We start from the raw sequence: 23,743 nt of genomic DNA, 5'->3' as shown, positions 1-23,743 counted from the left end.
AACAGTTGATGCTCTGGGTCATGTCAGAGTTGAACATGGATGTGTACATTAAGCCTCTCTATTCAAGTTTCCATGTGTTAAAATTTCATCCATTCTAGCACAAAATGTTGAGATTTGTGAAGAAAAGCATTCTCCTTGTTTTTATGTGATTTAATATAATGTATATCAATGATTTCTGTAAAAGTTAATTAGTTAAAAAAACATTAATAGACAATATGTTTAAGTACAATTACTTCAACTCATTTCCCTCTTATTTAGGAATATCCTTGTCGGTTAGTGACATTTCGTTTTATGTTTTCTTAAATAGATGGCACTGCAATGCTCTGTTAAAATGATGAAGAGACAAATATCTGGCATTTCCTTGGAGTGGGGGTCGCGGGTGATGGTGGTAGAGAACAGGATGACACTTAAGTAACTTTTATGGCTGTTATTTGACCAGAAGCTTCAGATTGTCTAAATATTTCAGATTGTCACTTGACACTTCAAGTTACTCTTTGTTCCACACCTACTGAATGAAGTAGATGAAGACTGGGCATTCTTCCGGTGGCCACCACACTCTACCTCCTAGAAACATAAATGAAGCTTTATGAAGCACTTTGATCTCATTTATCCCATGCAAAAGAATTCTCTTCACATGTCCTACAACCTCATGATACTGGTCATGGCTCCAGTGTATGTGAATGCAGAGGACCTGCTCTGTAAAATTTAAGGAGGTGCCATTCCTTTCACTAGAATGTGAATTGTGAACCTAGAGTTGTGTGGTTTACAATCTGGACAACGGCATACACTGGCCAGATCCTATAGGATCATAAGCTTTTCTTTTTGTTACTGTATCCTAGCTGACTAATTCCTATTGAAATGCTTTAATGCTAAATATTGTGGTTAGATACATATGAACTTTCTCTGAATGTGGGGGGATCATTGCTATTTTTGAAATGTATCCATTATCAGGAAAGAAGAGTGTGAGAATGAGGCAAAATCAAAATATGTGTCCATCTCCAAGAGCTATTGCTGATTTTGTAGGTTATTATCTGCTCCTCACTCCAATTTGTTATTGGCTAATCCAATTATCATCATAGGGGGAAATTGTGATTGTTTTTGTGCATGTCCTTTTACATGGGTGCAGAAAAACTTCGGAGTATAGAAAGAATATGAGTTGGAACCTTTTCTTTTTTTTTTTTTTGGCTACTGTTCTTTTTGATACTAATCCCCAAGCAGAGATTATTCGCACATCTGTTGATTTTTTTTTCACGTTGCACACATTTGCACCTTTTTTTTAATGTTGACTGAATCACTTAATTGTAGAGGAGCGTTCATTTTAATGTAAATTTTACAGTATTACATGAGTGAATGTATGAAAATAGCTTGGAACAGTTTAAATTGGGCAGAATTCTGCTTTGATCATAATGTGCCTCTTCAGCATTAAAATAAACTTGCAACATATGCTGAAAAACGTGTAATAAGTAAGTGCCTCTTGCATGGTGACTTATCTGGAAAAAATAAATCATCATTTAATAGAATTCAAAATTCATAAAATACTTCTAACAACTAACAGTGTAATGGTATGATTAGCATCTTATGACAAATAAGTAACACACTATTTCTGATTTAAAGAATTTTTAGATATTAAAAATGCTATCAAATTATAATTATTTTTGGAGAGATTTGAAAATAAAACATTCAGTAGGCAGTTATATAATACTTTATTATATTGTTACAGACGTAATCCTAACTTCTTTACGCTATTGAAAAGATAACAAAGAATGAGCAAATTGATGTCAACTTTTACAGCGGTCAGTAAAAATTAAATTACCAACACTCTTGAATCACAATGAGAATAGAGAAGAATTAATAATGACAAAGGAGTTTCCAACAAATAGAATGGCTAGATAACAACAGTTTTGCCTTTTAAATTTACCTTGACAAGATATTATTAATTAATGGCAGTTTTCCAAAGAATCTTTCTATCAGCATCCTTGAGAGACAGAAAGGAACTCTCATATCATGAGCAGAACTCTAGATGCTCACTGAATAACTGTTGACAAATAGCTTATATTCTCTGCTTTTCCCCATCTGTAAAATCATATACATAAGAAATGTTATTGGTTGCAAGTTTAAAAAAAATAAACATATCTAACAATGGCTTAAGCATAGGTCTTAATTACTATGAGTATAGTTAGGTCGTGAAAAACCCTGGGAAACTAAATAGGGCCAGATTAATAGAAGAAATACTTCCACATAAAAGATGATCCATCAATGTTTACCTTTAATCAAAAGGAATACATTTGTCCCTTCAAAAACTGTCTCTGGGGGCGCCTGGGTGGCGCAGTCGGTTAAGCGTCCGACTTCAGCCAGGTCACGATCTCTCGGTCCGTGAGTTCGAGCCCCGCGTCGGGCTCTGGGCTGATGGCTCAGAGCCTGGAGCCTGTTTCCGATTCTGTGTCTCCCTCTCTCTCTGCCCCTCCCCCGTTTATGCTCTGTCTCTCTCTGTCCCAAAAATAAATAAACGTTGAAAAAAAAAAAAACTGTCTCTGAAATCATAAGCCATTCTCTCAACCCTGCCCCTCCTCACCAGCTAGGTAAAACAAATTCAAAGGTGAGTCTGTCTTTTGGCAACAGTTACAGAACGCTAACAGGAAAACTTCAAGTGTACTTAATACAGTACATTATTACTAATTCAACATTTGCTTATTGATTGTCTGTTCTATGCCAGGTTGTGCATTTGGGGATCTAAAAACAAACAAAACAACAACAAATTGTAAAGCAGCACAATGTATGATTCTTACCCTTAAAGATTTTAAGTGAATTTGGAGATAGTGGTAATATACAGACATGTGTTCTCCAAGCAGTCCTCTCTGTGGCGTTTCAGAGAGCTCTGTGTGAATGTCCCCCGGAGCCCATAATCCATAATATCAGCACATCCTAAACCACACCCATCATGTTTTCTACTTCCCCACTTGTCCTTTCCCCCAACCCCCCCCCCCATCTTGATTTGGTGGCATGGCCATCAGTTTGTCTCCCAAGCCTGAGCGTGAGTGTCACTATGCCTTCTAACATTCCCCACCTCCCAGGTGCTGATACTGCCAGTTCTGCCTCATGAACAAATTTCTCTCTCCTGCACATGGCTCCAGCCCTCCTTACCTCCTTGTTATCTCTCACGGGATTCTTTCAGCACTTCTCTCAAAGTGATCGCCCTGCTTCTCAACCTCACTTCCTTACAATCCATCTTCCACATGACTCCCAAAATGTTCTTTTTAAAATGTAATCTAATCACTTATCTGCTTCACTTAGAAATCTTAACTGGCCTCCAGTAAACTACAAGGAAAATTCAAGCAACCAAGCACGGTTTATAAGGCCCTTCCTGATGGAGTCCCCATCTATTTGGGAGCCAGAACATGGAGATTTGTGTAGTTCACTGGACATAGCGTGTGATTTAAATGTTATTTTATTTTCATGCATGTTTCTCATCCTTGAAGAGCTTCACTCACCCTGACATCAGATAACTAAAATTTACCTTCAGTGTCATCAATTCCAGAAAGATTTTGCCTAAAATCTTAATATCCCAACTCTCCCCACCCCAGCCACCATCCATACTGTTAAACAGTCTCCTTTTTTCGCACTTATACTTTGAATATTTCTACTGTAGCATGATGTATACTACATTACATTATTTACGCATCGGTTCTCTTAAGGATAATAAGCTCTTTGAGATTAGAGACTATACCTTCATTCACACACATCTCAGGTAGCTTCCATGCTACCAGGCCTGTATTGATCTACTGAGCATCTATTTTGTGCTTTGTGTAACTGTGCTGTGTGAAGTAAATGGATAAATGAATGAATGGAAGTTAGGTAATATTATGAAACAATATGTATAACATAACAAAATAAATATGGAGATGAGACTTAAGCCAGGAAAATAAAAATTCTTGCCAACATCCCTAATCATGATGAAACAAAATGAGATAATTGGAAATTCATAATAGTTATGTCAAAATGGGGACCGCTTTTGTGAGTGGTGTGGAGGAAAAAACAGACTTGGACCAAAATATTGATAATGATCAAGGTCAACAGTAAGGAGTCTCATGTAGACCATTAGGCAACGAGATGACCAAAGTGCAAAGTGATGTGTGCCATTTTTTAACTGCTAGGTCTTACGCTCTGGGAGCGACACTATGTGACTCTTTGATTCTGTGATTGTTGCCTCCCAGTGTAGGTTGAGTGCCAAAGGGTCATAATTGATACCGTGTTTTTTGCAACATTTAGCAAAAGGTGATGACATAAGAGAAAGCATTACAGAAAAGATGTTGTTAGCTGAGCCTTAAAGAACTGACAGAGTTTAAATAGGAGAGGACGAAAAAACTTTCATATTTGAGGGGAGCAGAGTAGTGACAATCAAGCCTACTTAAGGGAACAGAAAATAGTCTGGACAGGGTCTGATAATTTGCATAAAAGAATATTGGAAATAAAGATTATGGGTAGCTAAATGCCAAGGTTCTTGTTTGAGGAATATAAATCACTTAAAGGTGACAGTGACGGAGAATGACACTACCAAGTATATTGAGGACTATGAATCTGGCAATAGTTAGAACCGGAAGTAATGTCACTCACTTACCATTTAGTTGCAAGTGAGAAAAACCCAATTCAACTGGCTAAACAAAACTAGTTTGTCTTAGTTTAAACATTTAAATGTAAAATGATTGTAAAAGAGGCAAAGTGGATATATTCGCTCACGTAATGGAAAAATCTATGACTGTATTCAGAAATGCCTGAATCCAACTGCTCAAACCTTTCAGGAACCATAATATCTCCTACCATGCAGTAGCAAGTTGCCTCCCAGGAGCTCCAGACAGATGCCCGGTTCTGAATGTGCAGTAAAATGTGAACCTCTCCTTTCCAATGATTGTATTAAGAGTCTCTGTTTAGTCTTGCTTACTACTATGTACCCAGCACCGAGCCTAGCAACTGAAATATATGTTTTTAGTATTTTTCTCCTTTTTTTTTGTTTTGACATTCTTGTCTTTGTTATTTCTGAGATTATAAGGATGTAGTGAAGGACAAGGGTCTTTTTTGGTAATATTGCTGTCCAGAGTTCTGAGATACTGTGCACTTTGTCATCACTACTGCTTTTACTTCGGAAATCATCAAGCAATGGCATAGTACAATCGTGCTGTTAATTTAGTAGCCTAATAAAGAACTTTATTCCAGTGGCGGCCACTGGTCCAGTCATATTATAGCTTGGTTCTGCTTACCAATTCAATCCCACTGAATTTTGGTTCTACCATGCCTTGCACCTAGAGCACCTGAGCATCGTCTCTCCATCCCCATTACTTGTGGGAATAAGAGCAGTCTCTGTCCTATTTCCGCCCATAGGTTCACAGTGAGCCTAACACTTTGCTAAGAAGCCTGCAGAATGCTGGCCTAGTTTCTCTATGCCCCTTCGATTCCATGATTTAAGTGCTCTTTGCTTCACCCTATGTAAATTGGGGTTCGGAAGACTGACATAAATGTTGTAGGTAATAAAGTCTTGGGTTTGTGACCTCAGAGATTTCTGTCTTGTGCAACCCATCCCAAACTGTGGAAGGCTAATATGTTAGCTTTCAAAAAAAAGTAAAATCTCAGATGTTTCACCTCTTGGCAACGATGTTCATTTCCATAATGAAAGCTTCTTTTCTCACCTATGTTCTCCCTAGACCTCTGCTTGCTAATTCTTTCTTACTGCTCTCATCTCCTGGCTTCAAAAATCTTTTCTTTTTTATTGATGATCCATATGGAACAGATTCTTCTTACTTAGAACTCAAATTAGCATTCCTTTATGAATCTGTTTAGTCCCAAATGCTAGTTTCTATTATTTGTTGAGGAAAAAGAAAAGAACTGGATAGATGGAGAATAGGGGTCTGAAACTCTACTAATAATTCACTTCTTTGACCCTATTCCCGTACACTTGGAGCCCAAAGATAAAAATTCCTCCGTCCAAAATGAGTTTCCAGACTCATTTTCCTTGGGTACCTTGGTTTGTTTCACACCTGGTGACCTCTGGTTAGGTGGCCTGCATCCAAGAGAAGTTGTGATTCCATTTGCAGCTTTTGCTCCATAATACCTACCTTTCTACGGGATCGATGCATACCAGCTAACTTGTTGAACAGAAACCACTGGTAATATTCTTTGAAATATGTATCTCAATTATATGGGTACTATTTGAGAAATAGGACCTTTCTAATAATATTTTTCCAATGAACTTGATGCTCATTTTGCATTTTTACCTAAAATTAACAACAACAAAAAAAGTTATTAGGAAGATTCCGTACAGAAGCTTTAAACTATGTGGCAAAAGTGGCGATCAGTCTAAACACATTAAAATTCTATTTTCCTTTACAAGTGTTTGCTGCAGATGACCCCCACTGATCTTAAATATATTTCTGTATCTGTAACTGAATAGAGGTTTTCCGTACAGCATGTTCTAATGGCACTCTGGCCTTTAGCCAACAAGGCACTGAATAAGGCTATTTTTAAAATACAGAAACTGGGAACAGCTGCAGCAATCAAATTTGATAAAAACAGAGAGGAACTTTGCTTTTTTTTTTTTTTACGGTTTGTCCAAGTTTAGACTTCTTTCATAGAACTGCTTTTGTTCTGTTGTATGAAGGGCTGCAAGACTAATACAGTGAAGCCCTTTTAAACAAATAACTTTTAAAAGAATACAACTAAATAGAATAATTTTTCACTATACAACAGTATCAGTGCAAAAGCGTTTTAAACTCTTTTAAGAAGAATATATCTCTTATAAGAAGAGGTAGGAAAAGAATGAATTATATTAACAAAGTTTGGACTATAAAAGAGGTTTGGGCTCTCCCTACCCACAAAGCAACTCCTTGAAAGGGGAGATAAAGTCCTTAGTTTTTCAGTGTTGGAAATCTGAAAGTTTGCATTTGAACTTCTCTTATGTACTCAAGTGCTGTTGGGGGCAAAGGTACTTCGAATGTTCCATTTCTACTTTTCACATAACTATTAGTCACAAATGTTGCTGTATTTTCTGAAAGTTGGATTAATATCAGTACAGTTCTTTTATAAAGATAAAATGACATGTTTCTTAAAATGTAAAGGAAAACTTTCTCACAGAGACCTTTTGTACTTATCTGAATCCCTCAACATGTCCATGTACAAGGGCTTATTCTTTATTTTTTTTTTAAATCCAAGCTCTTTGGAAACGTGTCAGTACATGATTAATAAGCATGGTGAGGTGACTAGATACTGAAAATTTCCTATACAGTAGTAGATTGCAAGTTCTCTCTTCTAAGTGATTTCATGTGTTGCAAGGATTTCTTTGCTAACTTTGTAATTGACATGACAAAGGATATTTATTTCTTACAAGTATTTACAAGTGGGATTAATTTTAAAATCCCATCCAAATAAAACTACTTGTGTCAACATTAATTCAATTTAGTAATCCAAGATGTAATTTAATTCTTTTTCTGTAACCATAAAGTTATAAAATAAGGTTTTCTTACTACAGAAGAAAGAAAAAAAAAAAGGAAGGATCTATATGAAATAAAAGAATCTAGGTATACACCAAGTTGTACTAACATGTTAACAAGTAGCCTTTTAGATAGGATGGTTCATCTGTCTACAATCTATTATAAGCCTTAAAAAATAAAGGAAAAAAAAGCAGAATCTTCTGACTCAAATCATTCTTTACTAGAGGCACTGATGAGTCAAGAACAGCTCATCTTTAAACCATGAGGCAATGATGCTATTAGGGTGTTGTTAGAACTTGAGACCATAAGAGTTCCTGTCTCAGTTCTGCTCTGACGTCCTATGCTCAGTTGAGCAGAAGGGAGAGGAGGGGGTCCTCAGTTCTGTAAAACAACAAAACCCCTTAAACACACACACTATTCTAACCAGCAACTGTGGCATTCCTGTTGTGCAGAGCCCTGAAGTCAGCAGATTTTCAAGGATTCGCTGGCCAGACACCAGATTTCAGGATATAATTCTATATTTGATGAATACCAAAAAATTCCAAATGAAGGTTACTGGGATTTAATTATATTTAGTCATGGAGCCTCTTTTCTGAAGAAATACTATTCTGAAGTATGATTTACTTCTGACCAGCAGGGTTTTATACAAATGGTCTGAAAAAGCAGTCAATCCAATATAATGGAATCTTTCAATCCCTTGTTAAGAGTACACTATTTGTATGTAACCAGGATAAACTGGACATAAAAACCAGCTCTGTTATTCAGTAAATGACTATGTGTCATTATTATGCTTTGTTCTTATTTTAATTTTCAGTATTAATTTATAAATGAGATCAAATTAATTACCATGTTCTTAAAACGTTACTGTTTTTCATAAGTGTTTTTCATACATCATTGAAACTAAAATAAGGGGACAATAAAACATCGTATTTTGTAATCTATGTCAAGAAAATAACATCTTCATATTGCTGCTGGATACTGAATGCAAAACTACAAAGTCATATCTAAAGTAATATTGGCACTGCCTTCTAATAAATTGATTTGAATTGGGGTGGTTTATTTTTTAATTGTTGGAACTGCTTAATTCGTAGGAGAAGACAGTTGGTCGTCTCCCTGATGACTTCACCCTTTTAGCAGGCATCAGTGTTGGGGCGCAGGATGCCCCTCCAGAAGCTATTCAGAATTTGCTGACATCAGCCATCATTCATGAGCACTTGCTTTGTTTAGTGATGGTGCTAATATGAGGAGACACGTGAGGTAGCTTGGTTTATGGAAGAGGGCAGCAGAGGCATGGTGCTGTGAAAACATCCCCACACACACTAATGGCTCATTCACACAGAAAACAAGCGACGGCCTTCAGTCCCTCCACAAAGCTTAACAAGAACAAACTGACTCAAGAACCCAGAAGCACAGCGTTCAGAGTCACTGCTAGCTTGTGCTCACAAACTCTCTGTTTACATTTAGTCATAATACACATTGTCAGTTGCAGCAATAGATTGCTGTGGGAAGTCCTTAAGCTGATTCTCTATGGGCCTTGTGAAAGAAATGCTTATGATTTCTTGGATTGTGTGCCCCGGGGTGAAGATCGCTTTTCAAGTATGCCACGTAAGAAAGTGATTTGCAGGCCCTGAATCACTTTGGTCCCGATAAGGGAGGTTGTTGACAATATGCCACGCTGTGATTTCTGGTCTTTACTTTTTTTGGATCCATTTAGAGAAGTTCAGAATTTTAGAATGAAAATACATAAAGTTATAGTCAGCTCTGGCTGGTTGTTTTCAAAAACCAGATGGCTTTCAAAGACATGATCAAATCCATTCTTTAAAAGTCATTTTTAAAAGCAGGCATGTGATGAACCATGGGATTCTACCCCAAAAACCAAGAGTACACTTTACACACTGTATGTTAGCCAATTTGACAATAAATTATATTTAAAAAAATAAAAATAAATAAATTTTTCTTTACAATTAAAAATAAAATAAAATTGGTGGTATCTCACTTTAAAAAAAGAAACAAATAAATTAAATGAAATAAAAGCAGGCATGTGGCGGGGGCGGGGGGGACGGCGCCTGGGTGGCTCAGTCCGTTAAGCTTCCGACTTCAGCTCAGGTCATGATCTTGCAGTTGGGTTTGTGAGTTTGAGCCCTGGATCGAGCTCTGTGCTGACAGCTCAGAGCCTGGAGCCTGCTTTGGATTCTGTATCTCCTTCTCTGCACCTCCCCCTGCTTGTGCTCTGTCTCTCTCTCTCTCTCTCTCTCTCTCCCAAAAATAAATAAACACTTAAAAAAAGCAGGCATGTGATTTATAAATATAAATATATATATATATACACACACACACATACACATATATATACATAATATATTTATATGTATATGTGTATATATATATATATCTTATGTGTGTGTATATATATATATATATATATATATAAAATTTCGGTATGTGTAGCTTAACCCCTTATTTTTCAGATTTTTAAAATAGAATGGGTTATTTCATGCTGCTCAATTTTCCAAATAATTCTAGTTAATCCATTTATGTTCCAGACTCTAATTTTCTAGTGTTTTCATTTTAACCATTTTGGATATAAATTATTCCAAAAAGTATTTTGCATTTCATAGCCTCCTTGCAGGATTCTGCAGAGTATAATGCACACATGACCTGGAGTAGTCGTTGTGAATGAGAGTTTTATTCTATATTTTCATTCAGTGACATCTGAAATGATTTAGCAGTAAGAAAATTAGTGGTATTAGTGGTACTATTAGTGTTTTTTTTTTCTCTTCCATCAGTGATAACATTTAATGGTTACTTCTTACTGTGTCAGTATGTATAGTAACATGGAATTTGGAGTCAGGCATATGTAGTTTGAAAATCAGATTTTCAACTACATGTGAAGACTTGCACAAGTAACATAGTTTTCTCATCAATAAAATGAGGAGAATAATATCAGTTTGTAAGGATTACTGGGGGAGTCTTAAATGAAAAAATGCCTATAAATTCCTGAGCAGAGAGGCTGCCCATAGTAGGCATAGAGTATATATGTTTATATATATATATATAAACTCTCCCCACTTCTTTGATAGACCTATAATTGCATGGTATGTCGCCTTAGGTGCTAAAAGTCGTCTTTTTTTTTTTTAATTTTTTTAACGTTTATTTATTTTTGAGACAGAGAGAGACAGAGCATGAACGAGGGAGGGTCGGAGAGAGAGAAAGACACAGAATCTGAAAGGGGCTCCAGGCTCTGAGCAGTCAGCACAGAGCCCGACGCGGGGCTCGAACTCACGGACCGTGAGATCGTGACCTGAGCCGAAGTTGGACGCTTAACCGACTGAGCCACCCAGACACCCCAAAGTCTTCTTTAATGTTTACATACTTGGGCTGTGAAACAAAGTCCATATGAATAAACAGTGGCTTTAGTTCTCTCCAATCACCTTCTTTTATTTGCATTTTCTAATTTAGGAGGTAAGGGAAAATGGCCATTGGTGCGTGTGAGGAGCCATCTAAATAAAGAATCAATGGACAATAGATGCACATGTGAAGGAAAAATCCTCAAAGATTCACCTACGTGGATGAATTTCATACATACCTTGGCTTTTTACAAGTTTATTCTGGATCTCCAGGCATGTTTCCAATAATTGCTAGATAAATGAAACATCACTAGAAGGCATACAATCTGCCCACCCTCAAAGGTACAACTCCATAGATATCCTGGACACATCATGGCCAAATAAAGACATAATAGACGTTGATATAATTAGCAACTTATGGTGAATACAAAATGTCCCTGCTGAGTCAGTGAGTATAGCCCAGGATATGGCCTTCCCCCATGTCACAGCATGTTGCTGGACACCAGTCACAAAGAAGCATGCCCTGCCTTGCCCCTCCTTTCCCTCACTTCAGTACACATTATATTCTACGAGATGTAAAATGCTGCAACCCACATTCAGTCTGTGTTTGTAATGCGTCCTTTTCTCTTCCCTCACATATGGCATTTTGAAACAATTACATAATGAGACATATTATCAGGGCATAACTGTCAAAAATGAAGAGACTGAGCTGTGAATAAATATTACCCACTTATTAGCTGTGCTGCTCCTGTGTTCTCAAATCTGTACTTTATCCCTGACTCTTGGGGGTATACTTTTCCCCCTGATTGCCTGTGTAACAAAATGGCCCTGCACTAAAAGTATTCAGAAAAACATTTACAAAGTCCGCGGCAAATTAAACTCTAAAGTAGTGTTTCTTGTCATATTTCTGTTACAGTCTGGTGAAATCTACTGGATATCTTCAGAGCATGTTTTAAAATTCATAAAAATATATAGGATAATGAAGGACACCACTTACATTGAAATACGTTAAAGAGTCACCTGACCCTGTGTTAAGAAGGTTGCTCCAGGGGTGCCTGGGTGGCTCAATCGGTTAAGTGTCTTACTCTTGATTTTGGCTCAGGTCATGATCCCAGTGGTTTGTGGGTTTGAGCCCTGTGTCAGACTCCGCGCTGACAGTGTGCAGCTTGCTTGGGATTATCTCTCTCCCTCTGTCTCTGCCTCTCCTGTGTGCTCTCTCTCTCAAAATAAATTAATTAATTAAAAAAAAAGAATGTCGCTCTAATATGACTCAGTTTTTGGTTGTTTCATCAAGTTCCTTCCCTCTGACACACCTCTTCTGGACTGTCTGTTTTAAATATGAAAAAAATCAAATACAGCAGATTCTTTTAACTCTGTTACCCCCATAGAGCCATTTGGAAAGACATTTAACTCTTTAGAAATGCAGTTTTTCCCACTGAGTGAAAGCAGTATCTTCCTCAGGATCAACACATACTTCCAAATACCAGGATGTCAGGAGGTCTCAGTACTCAGTGGGTGACGCTCACAGGTGGAGCTAGCTCTTCTGGATCTACAGGTCTGGTTGTGATTCATGTCTACCTGTGTATCATCTCCCTTTTTTTTTTTTTTCTCACGCTCAAAAGTCCAACCAGGATGCAATGACTGCGCATAATGTTGAACATTAAGTCTCTCGTTTTTTTGTAACAAAGTTATTTGGAAACTTTGGTATTTCACGATGCAATAACAAATTGATTATGAGAATCCTCACAGTACAAAAAGGCGGTGATACTCCATGGTTGAGAAAAACTGTTTTACCCAGGGACACATACACTGAGGAAGGAAGGATGTTCGGCATTTCATTCAGGTCACTGTGATGCCATTTAGCATTTATAGTGGCAGTACTGAAGTGAAAATCTCAATGGCCTAATTAATTATATGTTTCTCTTGACTAGAGGTTGACACTTTTCTCTAAAGGTTCAGATAGTATATGTTTCAGGCTTTTCAGGCTGTATGGTCTCTGTTGCAAATACTCTGCCATTGCAGTGTGAAAGCAGACATAGACAAAAACAAACAAACAAACAAACAAACCCTAAAAGAAACAATGTAGCTGCGCTACAATCAAAGCTAAATTATGGGGATGCCTGAATGGCTCAGTCAGTTGAGCATCTGACTCTTGATTTCATCTCAGGTCATGTTCCCAGGGTCATGGGATTGAGCTCCATGTTGGGCCCCACACTGGGGGTGGAGCCTGCTTGAGAGTCTGTCTGCTCCCTGTCTCTCTACCCCTCTCAAAAAAAAAAAAAAAAAAAAGACAAAAAGAGCTAAATTATGAACACTAAAATGTTGATTTCATATGATCTTCAGATGTCACAGTATATTATTCTTTTTAAATGTTTTCACTTTGTTAGTGGATAAAAACCTTTCTTAATTAGCAACCCACACAAAAACAAGCAGCAGGCCAGACTTGGTCCATGGGCTGTAGTTCGCTACTTTATCTTTTATGTATGAAATCAATAGCCAGGTAGCAAACTAATTCAGTAGATTTATTTGGTTGGTTGTGACATCCCAGCGGGACCTGCATGTAAACTAATTTTAGCTAGATTGTGAAGTGACGAAGTCTTTGATGTTTTTAGATGATACTACATATAGAAACAAAATTCAAAATGGCATAGATAGAAAGTATCTTTGTCTGAAATCAGTCAAGATCCAACCCCCAAAGACAATAAGTAAGAAGCCTCAATTTTGCACAGACATTGCAGACTACTGTATTTACAAAATGTGGAAGTGTAATAGAAGCAAATTTGTTCAGCACAAATTTAGAGCTTCTTTTTTTTTTTTTCCTGAACGTTATTGGTATTAACCTGAAATAAATGGTATCAGTTTCCTTTTACTGGAGTTAGGAAATATTCCACTGTTTCTATGCAGTTCTTTGTGTTATGAAGAACATGAAAATCTGAAAGCCTGTCTTCTAAATCTGTAAGAAATATCTTCATTACTGATTATTAATGGTAGAATTGATTTTCAGGGTATTTTTTCAGGGAGGAAAAACAAAGACAAATTAAAGAAAAAAAATCGGAAGGAGGGTGGTAGACAGCAGCAATATGGTGTGGGTTAGACAATCCCTGTGATTCATGGAAAAGTTAGGGCTCACAGATTAACTGTCATGAGAAAGTGTTTTATTTCTTGTAGAATAGTTCCCATCAACCAGATCATTGCAAGATTAGCACAAAATTTCCCTTATTTAGGAATCAGACAGTTGCAAAATACATAATACTTCATATGAACTTCAATGTTGTTGTTGTTGTTGTTGTTTTATAAATATCACCAGACACACATCTGGGGTTTTAGTGCTTGCCACAGTGTAGTTTTCTGGTTGACATATATCTAAGAAATGCGTATATTAACACCCAGGCTATAGAGCCAAGTACATTTTAGTGCGGGCTACAGCTGAAAGAATATGTTTCCATTCCTTGTCCATCTGTTCTTGGCAACATAAATTTAAACTAGAAACACAGAATAAGTTTCATGAGAAATAAGTCTAAATAGGGTTTAGAACAGCAAGGTGAATGAATGTATGACTTCTTAACATTTGATTTTGTAGCTGGAATGTTGTGTTGACTTGGTGAAATCTCAGCTGCAGCTATAGTTTAAAGTTTAAAAAAAATAATTGGGTTTTTTTGATCAGTTCATTTAAAGAAAAATCCAGTGGCTTGGTCACACTTTCTGTTTTAAGGGTTTATATTTGCCAATGATCATGAGCCTAACAAATTTTGAGATTTCAGAGTGTTTAGTTGCCATACCCTTGAACTACACTACAATGTATTATCTACTTTTATGAACTCAGTGCTACAGTGGATCCGTAGTGCGGGAAGAGGGTTTCCCATGCAAAATGGAGTTCGTACAGAACACACTTGTTTTTCTGCACGTGCAACCTCGGTTATGACCAGCTTTTACGTTATTATCTTGTAAAATCATCCTGCCCTCCCACTCTGTGCTCCAATCTCTAGCTTGTTCTGCTACTAAAATAATATTAAACTATTCACATTTGAAAGAAACATGAGAATGTTAAAATATAAAAGGACCATATATATGCACCTGGAATCTTGCCTCCCTCTCAGGGATCCAGGCACTCTGAGCTCAATAAGTAAGCTGTGTAGGGGCTGTGTGTCAGGGCTGGGCTTGGTGGGATTCTCCTGATGTGAGGGCACCCTCTGTCTCTGGCTGAGCCAAAGTCTTCAGATTGGAAAGGGACCTTGAAGCTTATACAGTCCAACCTCTTTCCCTATGTAAGAAGCATTTCTATAATTTTTAAGACTCTCTGTTTTATATGGTTGATTTATCAAGTGCACGGTTGTTATGCATCAAAGTAGTTAGGTTCAGATTTTGGCTCTGTCACTTCCTAGGTATGTTAATATGAATAAATTAGTTAACTTCTCTAGTGTTCAGCTTCTGTGTCTATGAATGGGAATAATCATATTTACCCACAATTTGTTTTAAGGGGAACCAAAGGAGTCCAGCGACAGGCACTTATTAAACACTCAACAAGCAAGAGCTATTACTATTAGCCTCTTTCTACTGTCCTCTGTTAAAAATAATAATAATAATTGCACTGTGCTAATTATCTAGCGGTGTCCAAATAGTATTTTAGTAGCATATCGTCAGAAAAAAACATTTCAAGAAATTAATATTGTTTCTTGAACTTCTGCACAAAGTCACCCATCACTAAGGACAAGTCACTCAATGATTCAGAGACTCAATCTTCTTATCTCTAAATGAGAGACTCGAATTCCATGATCTCTAGGGTCTTTTGTTCGAGTAATGTAACAAAATCATGTTTGACAGCATATCCTCATACTTTATTTATAGTGTTGAAATGTATATTTGCTGCCAAATGTATAAACGTTCCATATATACATGTGGAATAACATTAAGTTTGTTGATGTTAAAAACTACTGGTATATTCTTTGGCATTATTTGGCTCCAAATTCATTCTTCCCATTTTGTTTTAGACCAAGCTGACAGCAGATCTTTTCCCACAGCATCTCGGGGTTTAGTTAAACTGAGAGCTTTAGACGTAGGCCATCTTTTCATTACTTTCAGAATCCAAGACAAGCTTTCTTTGTCAAGTAGCTTTCATTTTTCATCTTCATAATATCTAAGGGCATTAAATTGTGCACATATGGATCTACACTGTAACTTACAAGGCTTCTGTTTTCTTTCAGATCTGAGTGATCAGCTGCTAGAGGTAGTTGGCTTGGAAGGAGCCATGGAGATGGGACAAATATACACAGGACTGAAAAGTGCTGGGCGGCGGCTGGCTCAGTGCTCCTCTGTGGTCATCAGGTAGCTGTTTCTCTGTAATTGAGACAGGGGGTTGAGATGATATAAATAAAAGTTAATTAAAAGTATGCAGGACTCTGATAACAACATCTGTCTTATTTGTGCCTCAAATTATCAATAATTAACACAGATATATTTGAAAATGATGGAAATTGGCAGATTTTACCAAGTTTTGGTTAACTGTTACTTATCAGGTTTATTGGAATTTGATACCCTCGTGTTCAGACCATGGATACAATTCTAACATACATATTTCATCTCCACTAACATGATTCCCATACAGTTTAGTTTGCAGAGGCATGGAAGTATCTACCAGGCATAATACCCAATGGAAACACTAGTGAAGCACCATTAACTTAAATTCCTTCATGAACTAAAGTACACCATCATTTCTACAAAATTAAATAATCAATTATTGTAAAGTAAGATCTTATATATGTATTAAATTTAAACCTTTTTAAGAAGCATTTTTCCAGAACTTTACCTTTAGGGAAAAAAAAGTATTTTTGACCCTAAGGTGAAACCATGGGTCATAGCACAGGTATAATTGGTGTTATTTGTATAAAAATGTTGATATTAGAAAATCTGAGACATCAAACACCTTTCCTCCAGGTCTGAGATGTAGGTTTTCATGAAAACAAGGAGGCTTTTTTTTTCAGCTATAGGAATTCTGACTGTATCATTAACCATAAACCCGACATTTTTCTGTTGGTATCCATAATTTGTTTTATATCATCGCATTCACCAGGAAGCTCTTCATATTCCTGTTACCAAGGTACCTTTTCAGGGTATTCATTAACAGTCAAGACTTAAAGTCTCCTTCAGAAGAGTTAAATTTAGAGCCAGCTATTACCATATTTGCATTTTCTGGTCTCATCATCTTATATCTTACGTATAGTCTATTATATAAAATATTCATTGTTATACTTAAAATGAAATATTTTCCTCCAGGACTAGCAAGTCTCTGCCAATGCAGATTGATGGGGAACCATGGATGCAGACCCCATGCACGGTGAGTACCGAGTAGTTGAAATGCTATGTCACTTCATATTTGCTTTTCAGATGTCATGTACTTCTATAACTAACTAATCACATAATCCTAGAATTGAATAATCACAATATTTAATCTTTGGATCTATTACCAAGTACCTTTTTCTATTTATTATTGATGTGTCAGGACTACTGCATTCAGGTTTGTGGGATTATATGCCCTTGGCAGTGGTTTGACTTTTGAATGTTTGTGTTAGTGTAAGTACAACCTTTAGATACCATAGATCGATTATATTTTAAACTCTGGAACTAAAGAAAATTGATAAAATTTTTCTTAATTTTTATTGTACTTATTTCAGAGCACCGTGTGAGAAGATTATATGTAGGGCCTTCAGACATAAATCTCCCTGAATTTTTACCCATCTGTTTTGTTATTTTTTTTACCTCCATTTGGGGATTTGAGGGCACCCTTCTCTGTAGAACACTCTCCCTGTTGTTGTTTTCTCCATAATGAGATATTAAGTTAGACATTTAGACCTCCCACAAAATTTTAGTTTACATTTTTTATAGTGAATATTTTATTATATTTCAAAAATATGTTAGGCAATGCCCACAAAACCCACAATGCTGTGGGTTTCTATTTTAAGAATAGAAACATGATCAGTGATATATATCATGATCAATAAAACAACAGGATCAATAATATAATTATCTTCAAGGAACTCTTTGGATAAGACACTAAATGTAAATATAAACAGATTAATCACAAACGTAATTTAAGATTACAAGAGTTATGAAAACAAGTATGGTGAAATGATAAGGAGGAGCAGGGTGCAATATGGAGGATACTACTTTAGATAAGTAGACATAGGAGGCCTTTTTTGAAAGAAGAAATAAAAATTCAATATGTTAGAGAAACAGTAAGGAGGGTTTTGATGACCGAAACTAGTTTGTAGAGATAGGGGGAGAACAGAAAGAGATAAAGTATAGAAGATGAACAGGAGACAGACCATGTAGAAAAAATGATAGCAAAGAGGTAGCATTTGATTCTGTGTCCATTGGGAAGCTTTTGAAGGCTTTAAGCATCATCTGATTTACATGTTAAAAGGTCATCTTGGCCACTGGGTGGAGATTGGATTGGACTGAGTAGCAGCTGGGAGAGAGTCTATCAGAGAGGTCTGGGTTCAGGCATGGATAGTGACAGGGAAGTTGATAGATTTAAGCAACATTCGAGAGGTGGAACAAGAAGAATTTGCTAATGAGTTCCCTGGGGGCTAAGAGAAAGCGATGAATCCAGTTTAGCACTTACATGTGATTGATGATGTATTTACTGTGTAGTTAAGATTGGGGGAGTAACCAGTTGGGAGTGGCAGAGGAGGTCTTAATCTTAGATTACTATAGCATTCTGCTAAGTGCTGGTGTTATATTTAAGTATATTTTAAATTGAGATATAATTAATACACAACATTGTACTAGTATGTATTAAATATTCACCTAAACATTAAATAATGGATATCATCATTTTTCAGATGGAAAAAATGGAGGCTTTGGAAGGTTGAATAACTTATTCAAGGTCAGATACGTAGTAGAACTCAAACCCAGGCTGTTTGATTAAGGCCCCTTCTCTTAACCACTAGTTTAAACACATTTAGCTACAGATTCCAAACAGACCAGCTTAGCATGTAAAATGGAAGTGTTAATTCTACCTTTCAAGTGGTTTTACTCTAAACTTATTATCTTTACTCTTTGTGTACAGCAGATAAATATGATCTTTTGTTTATTCCTGATATATTCTTTTTAGCGACTTTGAACCCCAAGTTTGTGCATCAGTTTATTCTCTAAAAATAATGTAAAAAAAAAAAAAGCCTGTTTAAAAATCTCTGTAGATTGGCTACTTCCTATACTTTCTGCTCTCTTTGTACTTAGTTCCAAATATCCTTAAAAGACTTCCTGTTCTCCCTTTACCAGCATGTATGCACTTGCATCTTGTCTGGTATTCTTCACTCTCCCCACACTTCTAAGGTGACATTTATACTCACAGAGATGTTATAGGTGTTGCCACAAGTGATGGTGGTAGTGATGTGCTAAGGTGCTGGTGATATAGTGGTGGTAGTGATGCGCTAAGGTGCTGGTGATGTATGGCTGGTGATGGTGGTCGGGATGAACTGGTGGACGTGCTACCAACGATGCTGGTGATGGTAGTTGTGGTGGTGGCGGTGACAGTGGTTGTGATGTGGGATGATAGTGGTGCTGATAGTAACAGTCTTCTTGTCTTTAATGGAAGGCCAGTTTTCATCAGCTTGCTTCACAAGATAATAGATGAAAAACAGTGAAACACCAAATGCCTTCCACAAGGACTCTGTAATTTTTGGATTCTTTTCAGGGAGAAGGGATGTTTACTCCTTACTCCATGCTTAAAATCCAAAAGAGTTAATAGTCATAATAATAATATCTAACATTTACTAAGCTCTTAATTTATGCCATGTACAGTTTGAGACATTTGACCTGTACTGACCTGTACATTTAATTTTCACAAAAACCCTATAATTAGTTTCATTTTATAGATAAAGTAACTGAAGCAAAGGTCAAATTGTTTGCTTGATTCCACACAGATAAAAAGTGTTAGAGTAGAGCGGCACCTGGGTGGTTCAGTGGGATTAAGTGTCCGACTCTTGATTTTGGCTCAGGTCACGATCTCATAATTCATGAGCCCCAGGCTCCTGCTGAGCATACAGCCTGCGTGAGATTCTCTCTCTCTCTCTCTCTCTCTCTCTCTCTCTGCCCCTCTCCACTACTCACATGCCCTCCCTCAAAATAAATGAACATTTTTTTTAAGTGGTAGAATAGTAATTAAAACCAGTGGTCTGGCTCCACTGTCCTCACTCTCCATGGTTATTTCCCATCATGGATCTCAATCCAAAAAGGCCCTACACCATCCTTGTGACTCCCCCTCCAGAGCATGAGGTAAATCACTTACTTTAAAAAGTCTATGTCTGGGGCACCTGGGTGGCTCAGTCAGTTAAGTGTCCGACTTCGGCTCAGGTCATGATCTCGCGGTTCATGAGTTCAAACCCCGCGTCAGGCTCTGTGCTGATGGCTCAGAGCCTGGAGCCTGTTTCAGATTCTGTGTCTCCCTCTCTCTCTGACCCTCCCCCATTCATACTCTGTCTCTCTCTGTCTCAAAAATAAATAAACGTTAAAAAAATTTTTTAAAAATAAATTAAATAAATAAAAAATCTATGTCTATGAAAATCTAAATAGTGTTTCAGAATAATTTTAGCTTATTTTACATAGCACGAGCACTTCAAAAGATACTTTTGTTAACTTATATTTCAATTACTAACTGGATATTTATTTTGCCTATTAATTATCATGATCTATACAATTGTTAAATTAATAATAATTGTATATAACTTATATTTAATTTTCTCTCCTTTATTTTTTTTCAAAGTTTATTTATTTATTTTGAGAGACACAGAGACAGCATGAGTGGGGGAGGGGCAGAAAGAAGGAGAGAGAGAGAGAGAGAATTCCAAGGAGGCTCTGCACTATCAGCACAGAGTCCCATCTGAGTGTTGAACTCACGAACTTTGAGCTCATGACCTGAACCAAAACCAAGAGTTGGATGCTTAACCAACTGAGCCATCCAGGTGCCCCTAATTTTCTCTCCTTTAAACTCTCTTGTTCTTTAATTTTTTTTAGATTTTTTTAGTGTTTATGTGTTACTGAAACAGAGCATGAGCAGGGGAGGGGCAGAGAGAGAGGAAGACAGAATCCGAAGCAGGCTCCAGGCTCTGAGCTGTCAGCAGAGTCAGACGCAGGGCTCGAACTCACGGACCCCAAGATAATGACCTGAGCCCAAGTTGGATGCTTAACCCAGGCACCCCAAATCTCTTATTCTTTTAGAATATTCCATTCTTTAGCGGGCCAAGAGCTGTACTAGACTATGGCTCATTTTTGTCATTTCATATTCTGGTATATTCTACTTTTCCTAGAACCACATGGAGTTCTGAACTTTAAATTTCACTTTAAATGAAGAGACTATTTAAATAGTCTTCATAGCATTGGTATGGTTTAACTAAAGAGTCTTCTTTGTTTCAATTGAATAACAAAATGTTTTTCATACAGAACATAAAAATTGATAGAATGTAAAAACTCTTTGATGATTGAGCTGATATTTAATTTATGAAGGATTTGCTCTAGATATATAGAGCACAGCAGAAGTCTGGTTTTCTCTCAGTGGAATATATAAAATGGAAAGGCAGGTGATAAGTGGGTCTTGATTCTGATTTTAATGATATGTTTTTAAAAAATCAAAGTAATACAAGGTCTGCGGATAAGCGGTGGTGGTGGTTCTACAGCAAGGGGAAAGTACATAATGCCATCAAACTGTATACTTTTAAAAATGGTGAAAATGTGAAATTTTCTGTTACCTATATTTTACCACAATAAGAAGAGAATTAAAAAAAATAATATAATATTTGCTTAGAAATTTCACCAGTCCAGAATTAAAGTATCAGGAAAAGCAAAACTAAGAAAGCTTAAAACTAAAGCTTTTCCACTATATACTTAATAATTACATTTATGACCTTTTAAAATATCTCACTATAAAGTAGTCATTAGAAATGTGTCAAATACTCCTCAGTTCACAGTTTTATAATAGTCACTAACAGAGTATGGATTCTAGCCATGTAACAATCGGCCATGTTCACAAGCCTATCAAACTGAAGAGACAGTTTCAGAAGACTTTGTATTGAAATAGTTCCAGAAGAGCCTTTCTTTAGGCAGGACCCCAGAGCCTATTTTCCCCCTTTTGTCTTCTTCCTCCCCAGTCCTTCTCCCTGAGCACATCAAACATACTGTTTGTGTTGTCAGTATGTTCCTATTGTGGAGAGAACAAACAGATTAACTTGGGGAGGAGGAGAGAGCATAGTAAGATATGGGGGGTCATAGATGAGGTCAGATTTCATTTTGTATCCATTCATAACAAGTGATGAGTGCCCGCTAAAGTTCTGTTAAGTTAGAAGTCATACCAAGCCACAAATTCAATATAGCTAAAATAGACACATCATCTGTCTCCCTTCATTTCCTCCCCACAAACAAATACTGACTTCTTACATTCCAAAACACTTACTCCTCCTTTTACCATATTGAGTTAGTGAAACCATTATGTACCTACTGTTTCCCAAGCTAGAACCATGAATGCACTCCTATATTTCTCTCCATACCCCCAAATTCAAATACCATGTCCACCTACCAATATGACATATTTCTGGGATCTTTTTCTTTTTTTCATCCCTACTATTCTTGTCCTAGATTTGGCCCACTTCATTTCTCTTTCACGCCTGGAACTAACCACATCAGTCTTTCCCCATCTCCATTTTGTCCCCCATTTTAACGCATCCTGTAACTTTCTACCAGAATGATCACTCTAAAATACTAATCTCACCATGATACTCTTCTGCTTAAAATCATGTAATTACTTTCTTTCTGATGAAATATAATTTGAATCAGGCTTCCTATTTCACCAATATCATTTACCTTACTTCTTTTTAATCTCTTCATGTGCTTCCCTTGTGTCCAAATAAATTTTTCTTCTTCTTTAGTTGAGTTACACAACTCAGCTTGAGAGTCATTTCATGCTGCCCCTCCTCCATGAAGCCTTTGTTGAGCATTGCCATTTCTTGCACCCCATCCCTGACCCCAGCTAGTTGGAAAGCGTGGCCTCAGTGCTTCATAGCTTTATCCAAGCACTAATGATATTACATCAAAATTATCAGCTTGTCTGTCTAGTTCCTTGATAGACATAAGCTTATTGAGATCATTCACCATGATTTTTATCATCTTTATACCCACAGAGCATAGCACTGTGCCTTATACATAATTATGCTGCCAATGCCAAGTGCATTTTGAGTTTGTGAATTTCTTAAATACTTCTTGAGGTAGTATAACATTTTTTAAAAAATGCTTTCTACTAAATCTTCTTTCACTGAACATAATGTAGGTTGGCTAGCAATTCATTCACATATTTTTCATATATAAATACATGTAAAAGTTATTTTGAGTTAACTTTATTCATTACATTCTCAAAGCAAAGAATTTTAATGTATCAAAGAAAAAATACATCCTTAACCTTCAGAATTTTAATTTCTTTCTGTTTCTTGGTATGGTACAGTTAAATTTCTTTGGGCCACTTCCCTTTGCATTATCAATTATGTTAATAATTCTGCTAATACTTTAAAATATTAATCATCATGTATTAGTTGTTACTTATGATACTTTTATGAAAATAATGCCGAAGAGGTTGTAATGCGGTATTATCCTGAGCGCTTTGCCTGTGATTAAAACGAAGGGAGTTCCTGGAACTTTCTTCAGTGTGGTGGCAAATGGGAAGGAAGTCATGAACAGATCATAAGCTAACTGGTGAAATGACTACAGATTAAATGTAAAGACTTCTCCAAGGGCTAGCTGAAGTAAATGCAACTTCTAGAAAGCACTTACATGGCTTTTGATCTCTCTTTGCCTTTTTTATTTACCTCTCAGGACCCTGAACCCACTTCCCCAATGTCTACTTCCACAGTTAGACACCATCAACACACAAGTCAGCCCTGA

At 36.8% G+C, this 23,743-nt stretch overlaps 1 protein-coding gene across 7 annotated transcripts in view; it reads left to right on the top strand.

Annotated features, from left to right (window-relative positions):
• The window catches only part of DGKB (diacylglycerol kinase beta), a 715,318-nt gene that overhangs the window by 660,152 nt on the left and 31,423 nt on the right, over nucleotides 1–23,743 (top strand). For all 7 annotated transcript variants that reach the window (XM_043589012.1, XM_043589009.1, XM_043589010.1 and 4 more), the window contains 2 exons: nucleotides 16,024–16,144; nucleotides 17,093–17,153. In XM_043589012.1, coding sequence (XP_043444947.1) covers nucleotides 16,024–16,144; nucleotides 17,093–17,153 — 182 coding nt within the window. The remainder of the gene's footprint in view (nucleotides 1–16,023; nucleotides 16,145–17,092; nucleotides 17,154–23,743) is intronic.

The sequence above is a fragment of the Prionailurus bengalensis genome, chromosome A2 (assembly GCF_016509475.1).
Source record: "Prionailurus bengalensis isolate Pbe53 chromosome A2, Fcat_Pben_1.1_paternal_pri, whole genome shotgun sequence".
Taxonomy (NCBI): domain Eukaryota; kingdom Metazoa; phylum Chordata; class Mammalia; order Carnivora; family Felidae; genus Prionailurus; species Prionailurus bengalensis.
Note: the sequence above shows the minus strand (reverse complement) of the source record. Positions and strands in the feature narration are given on the sequence as shown.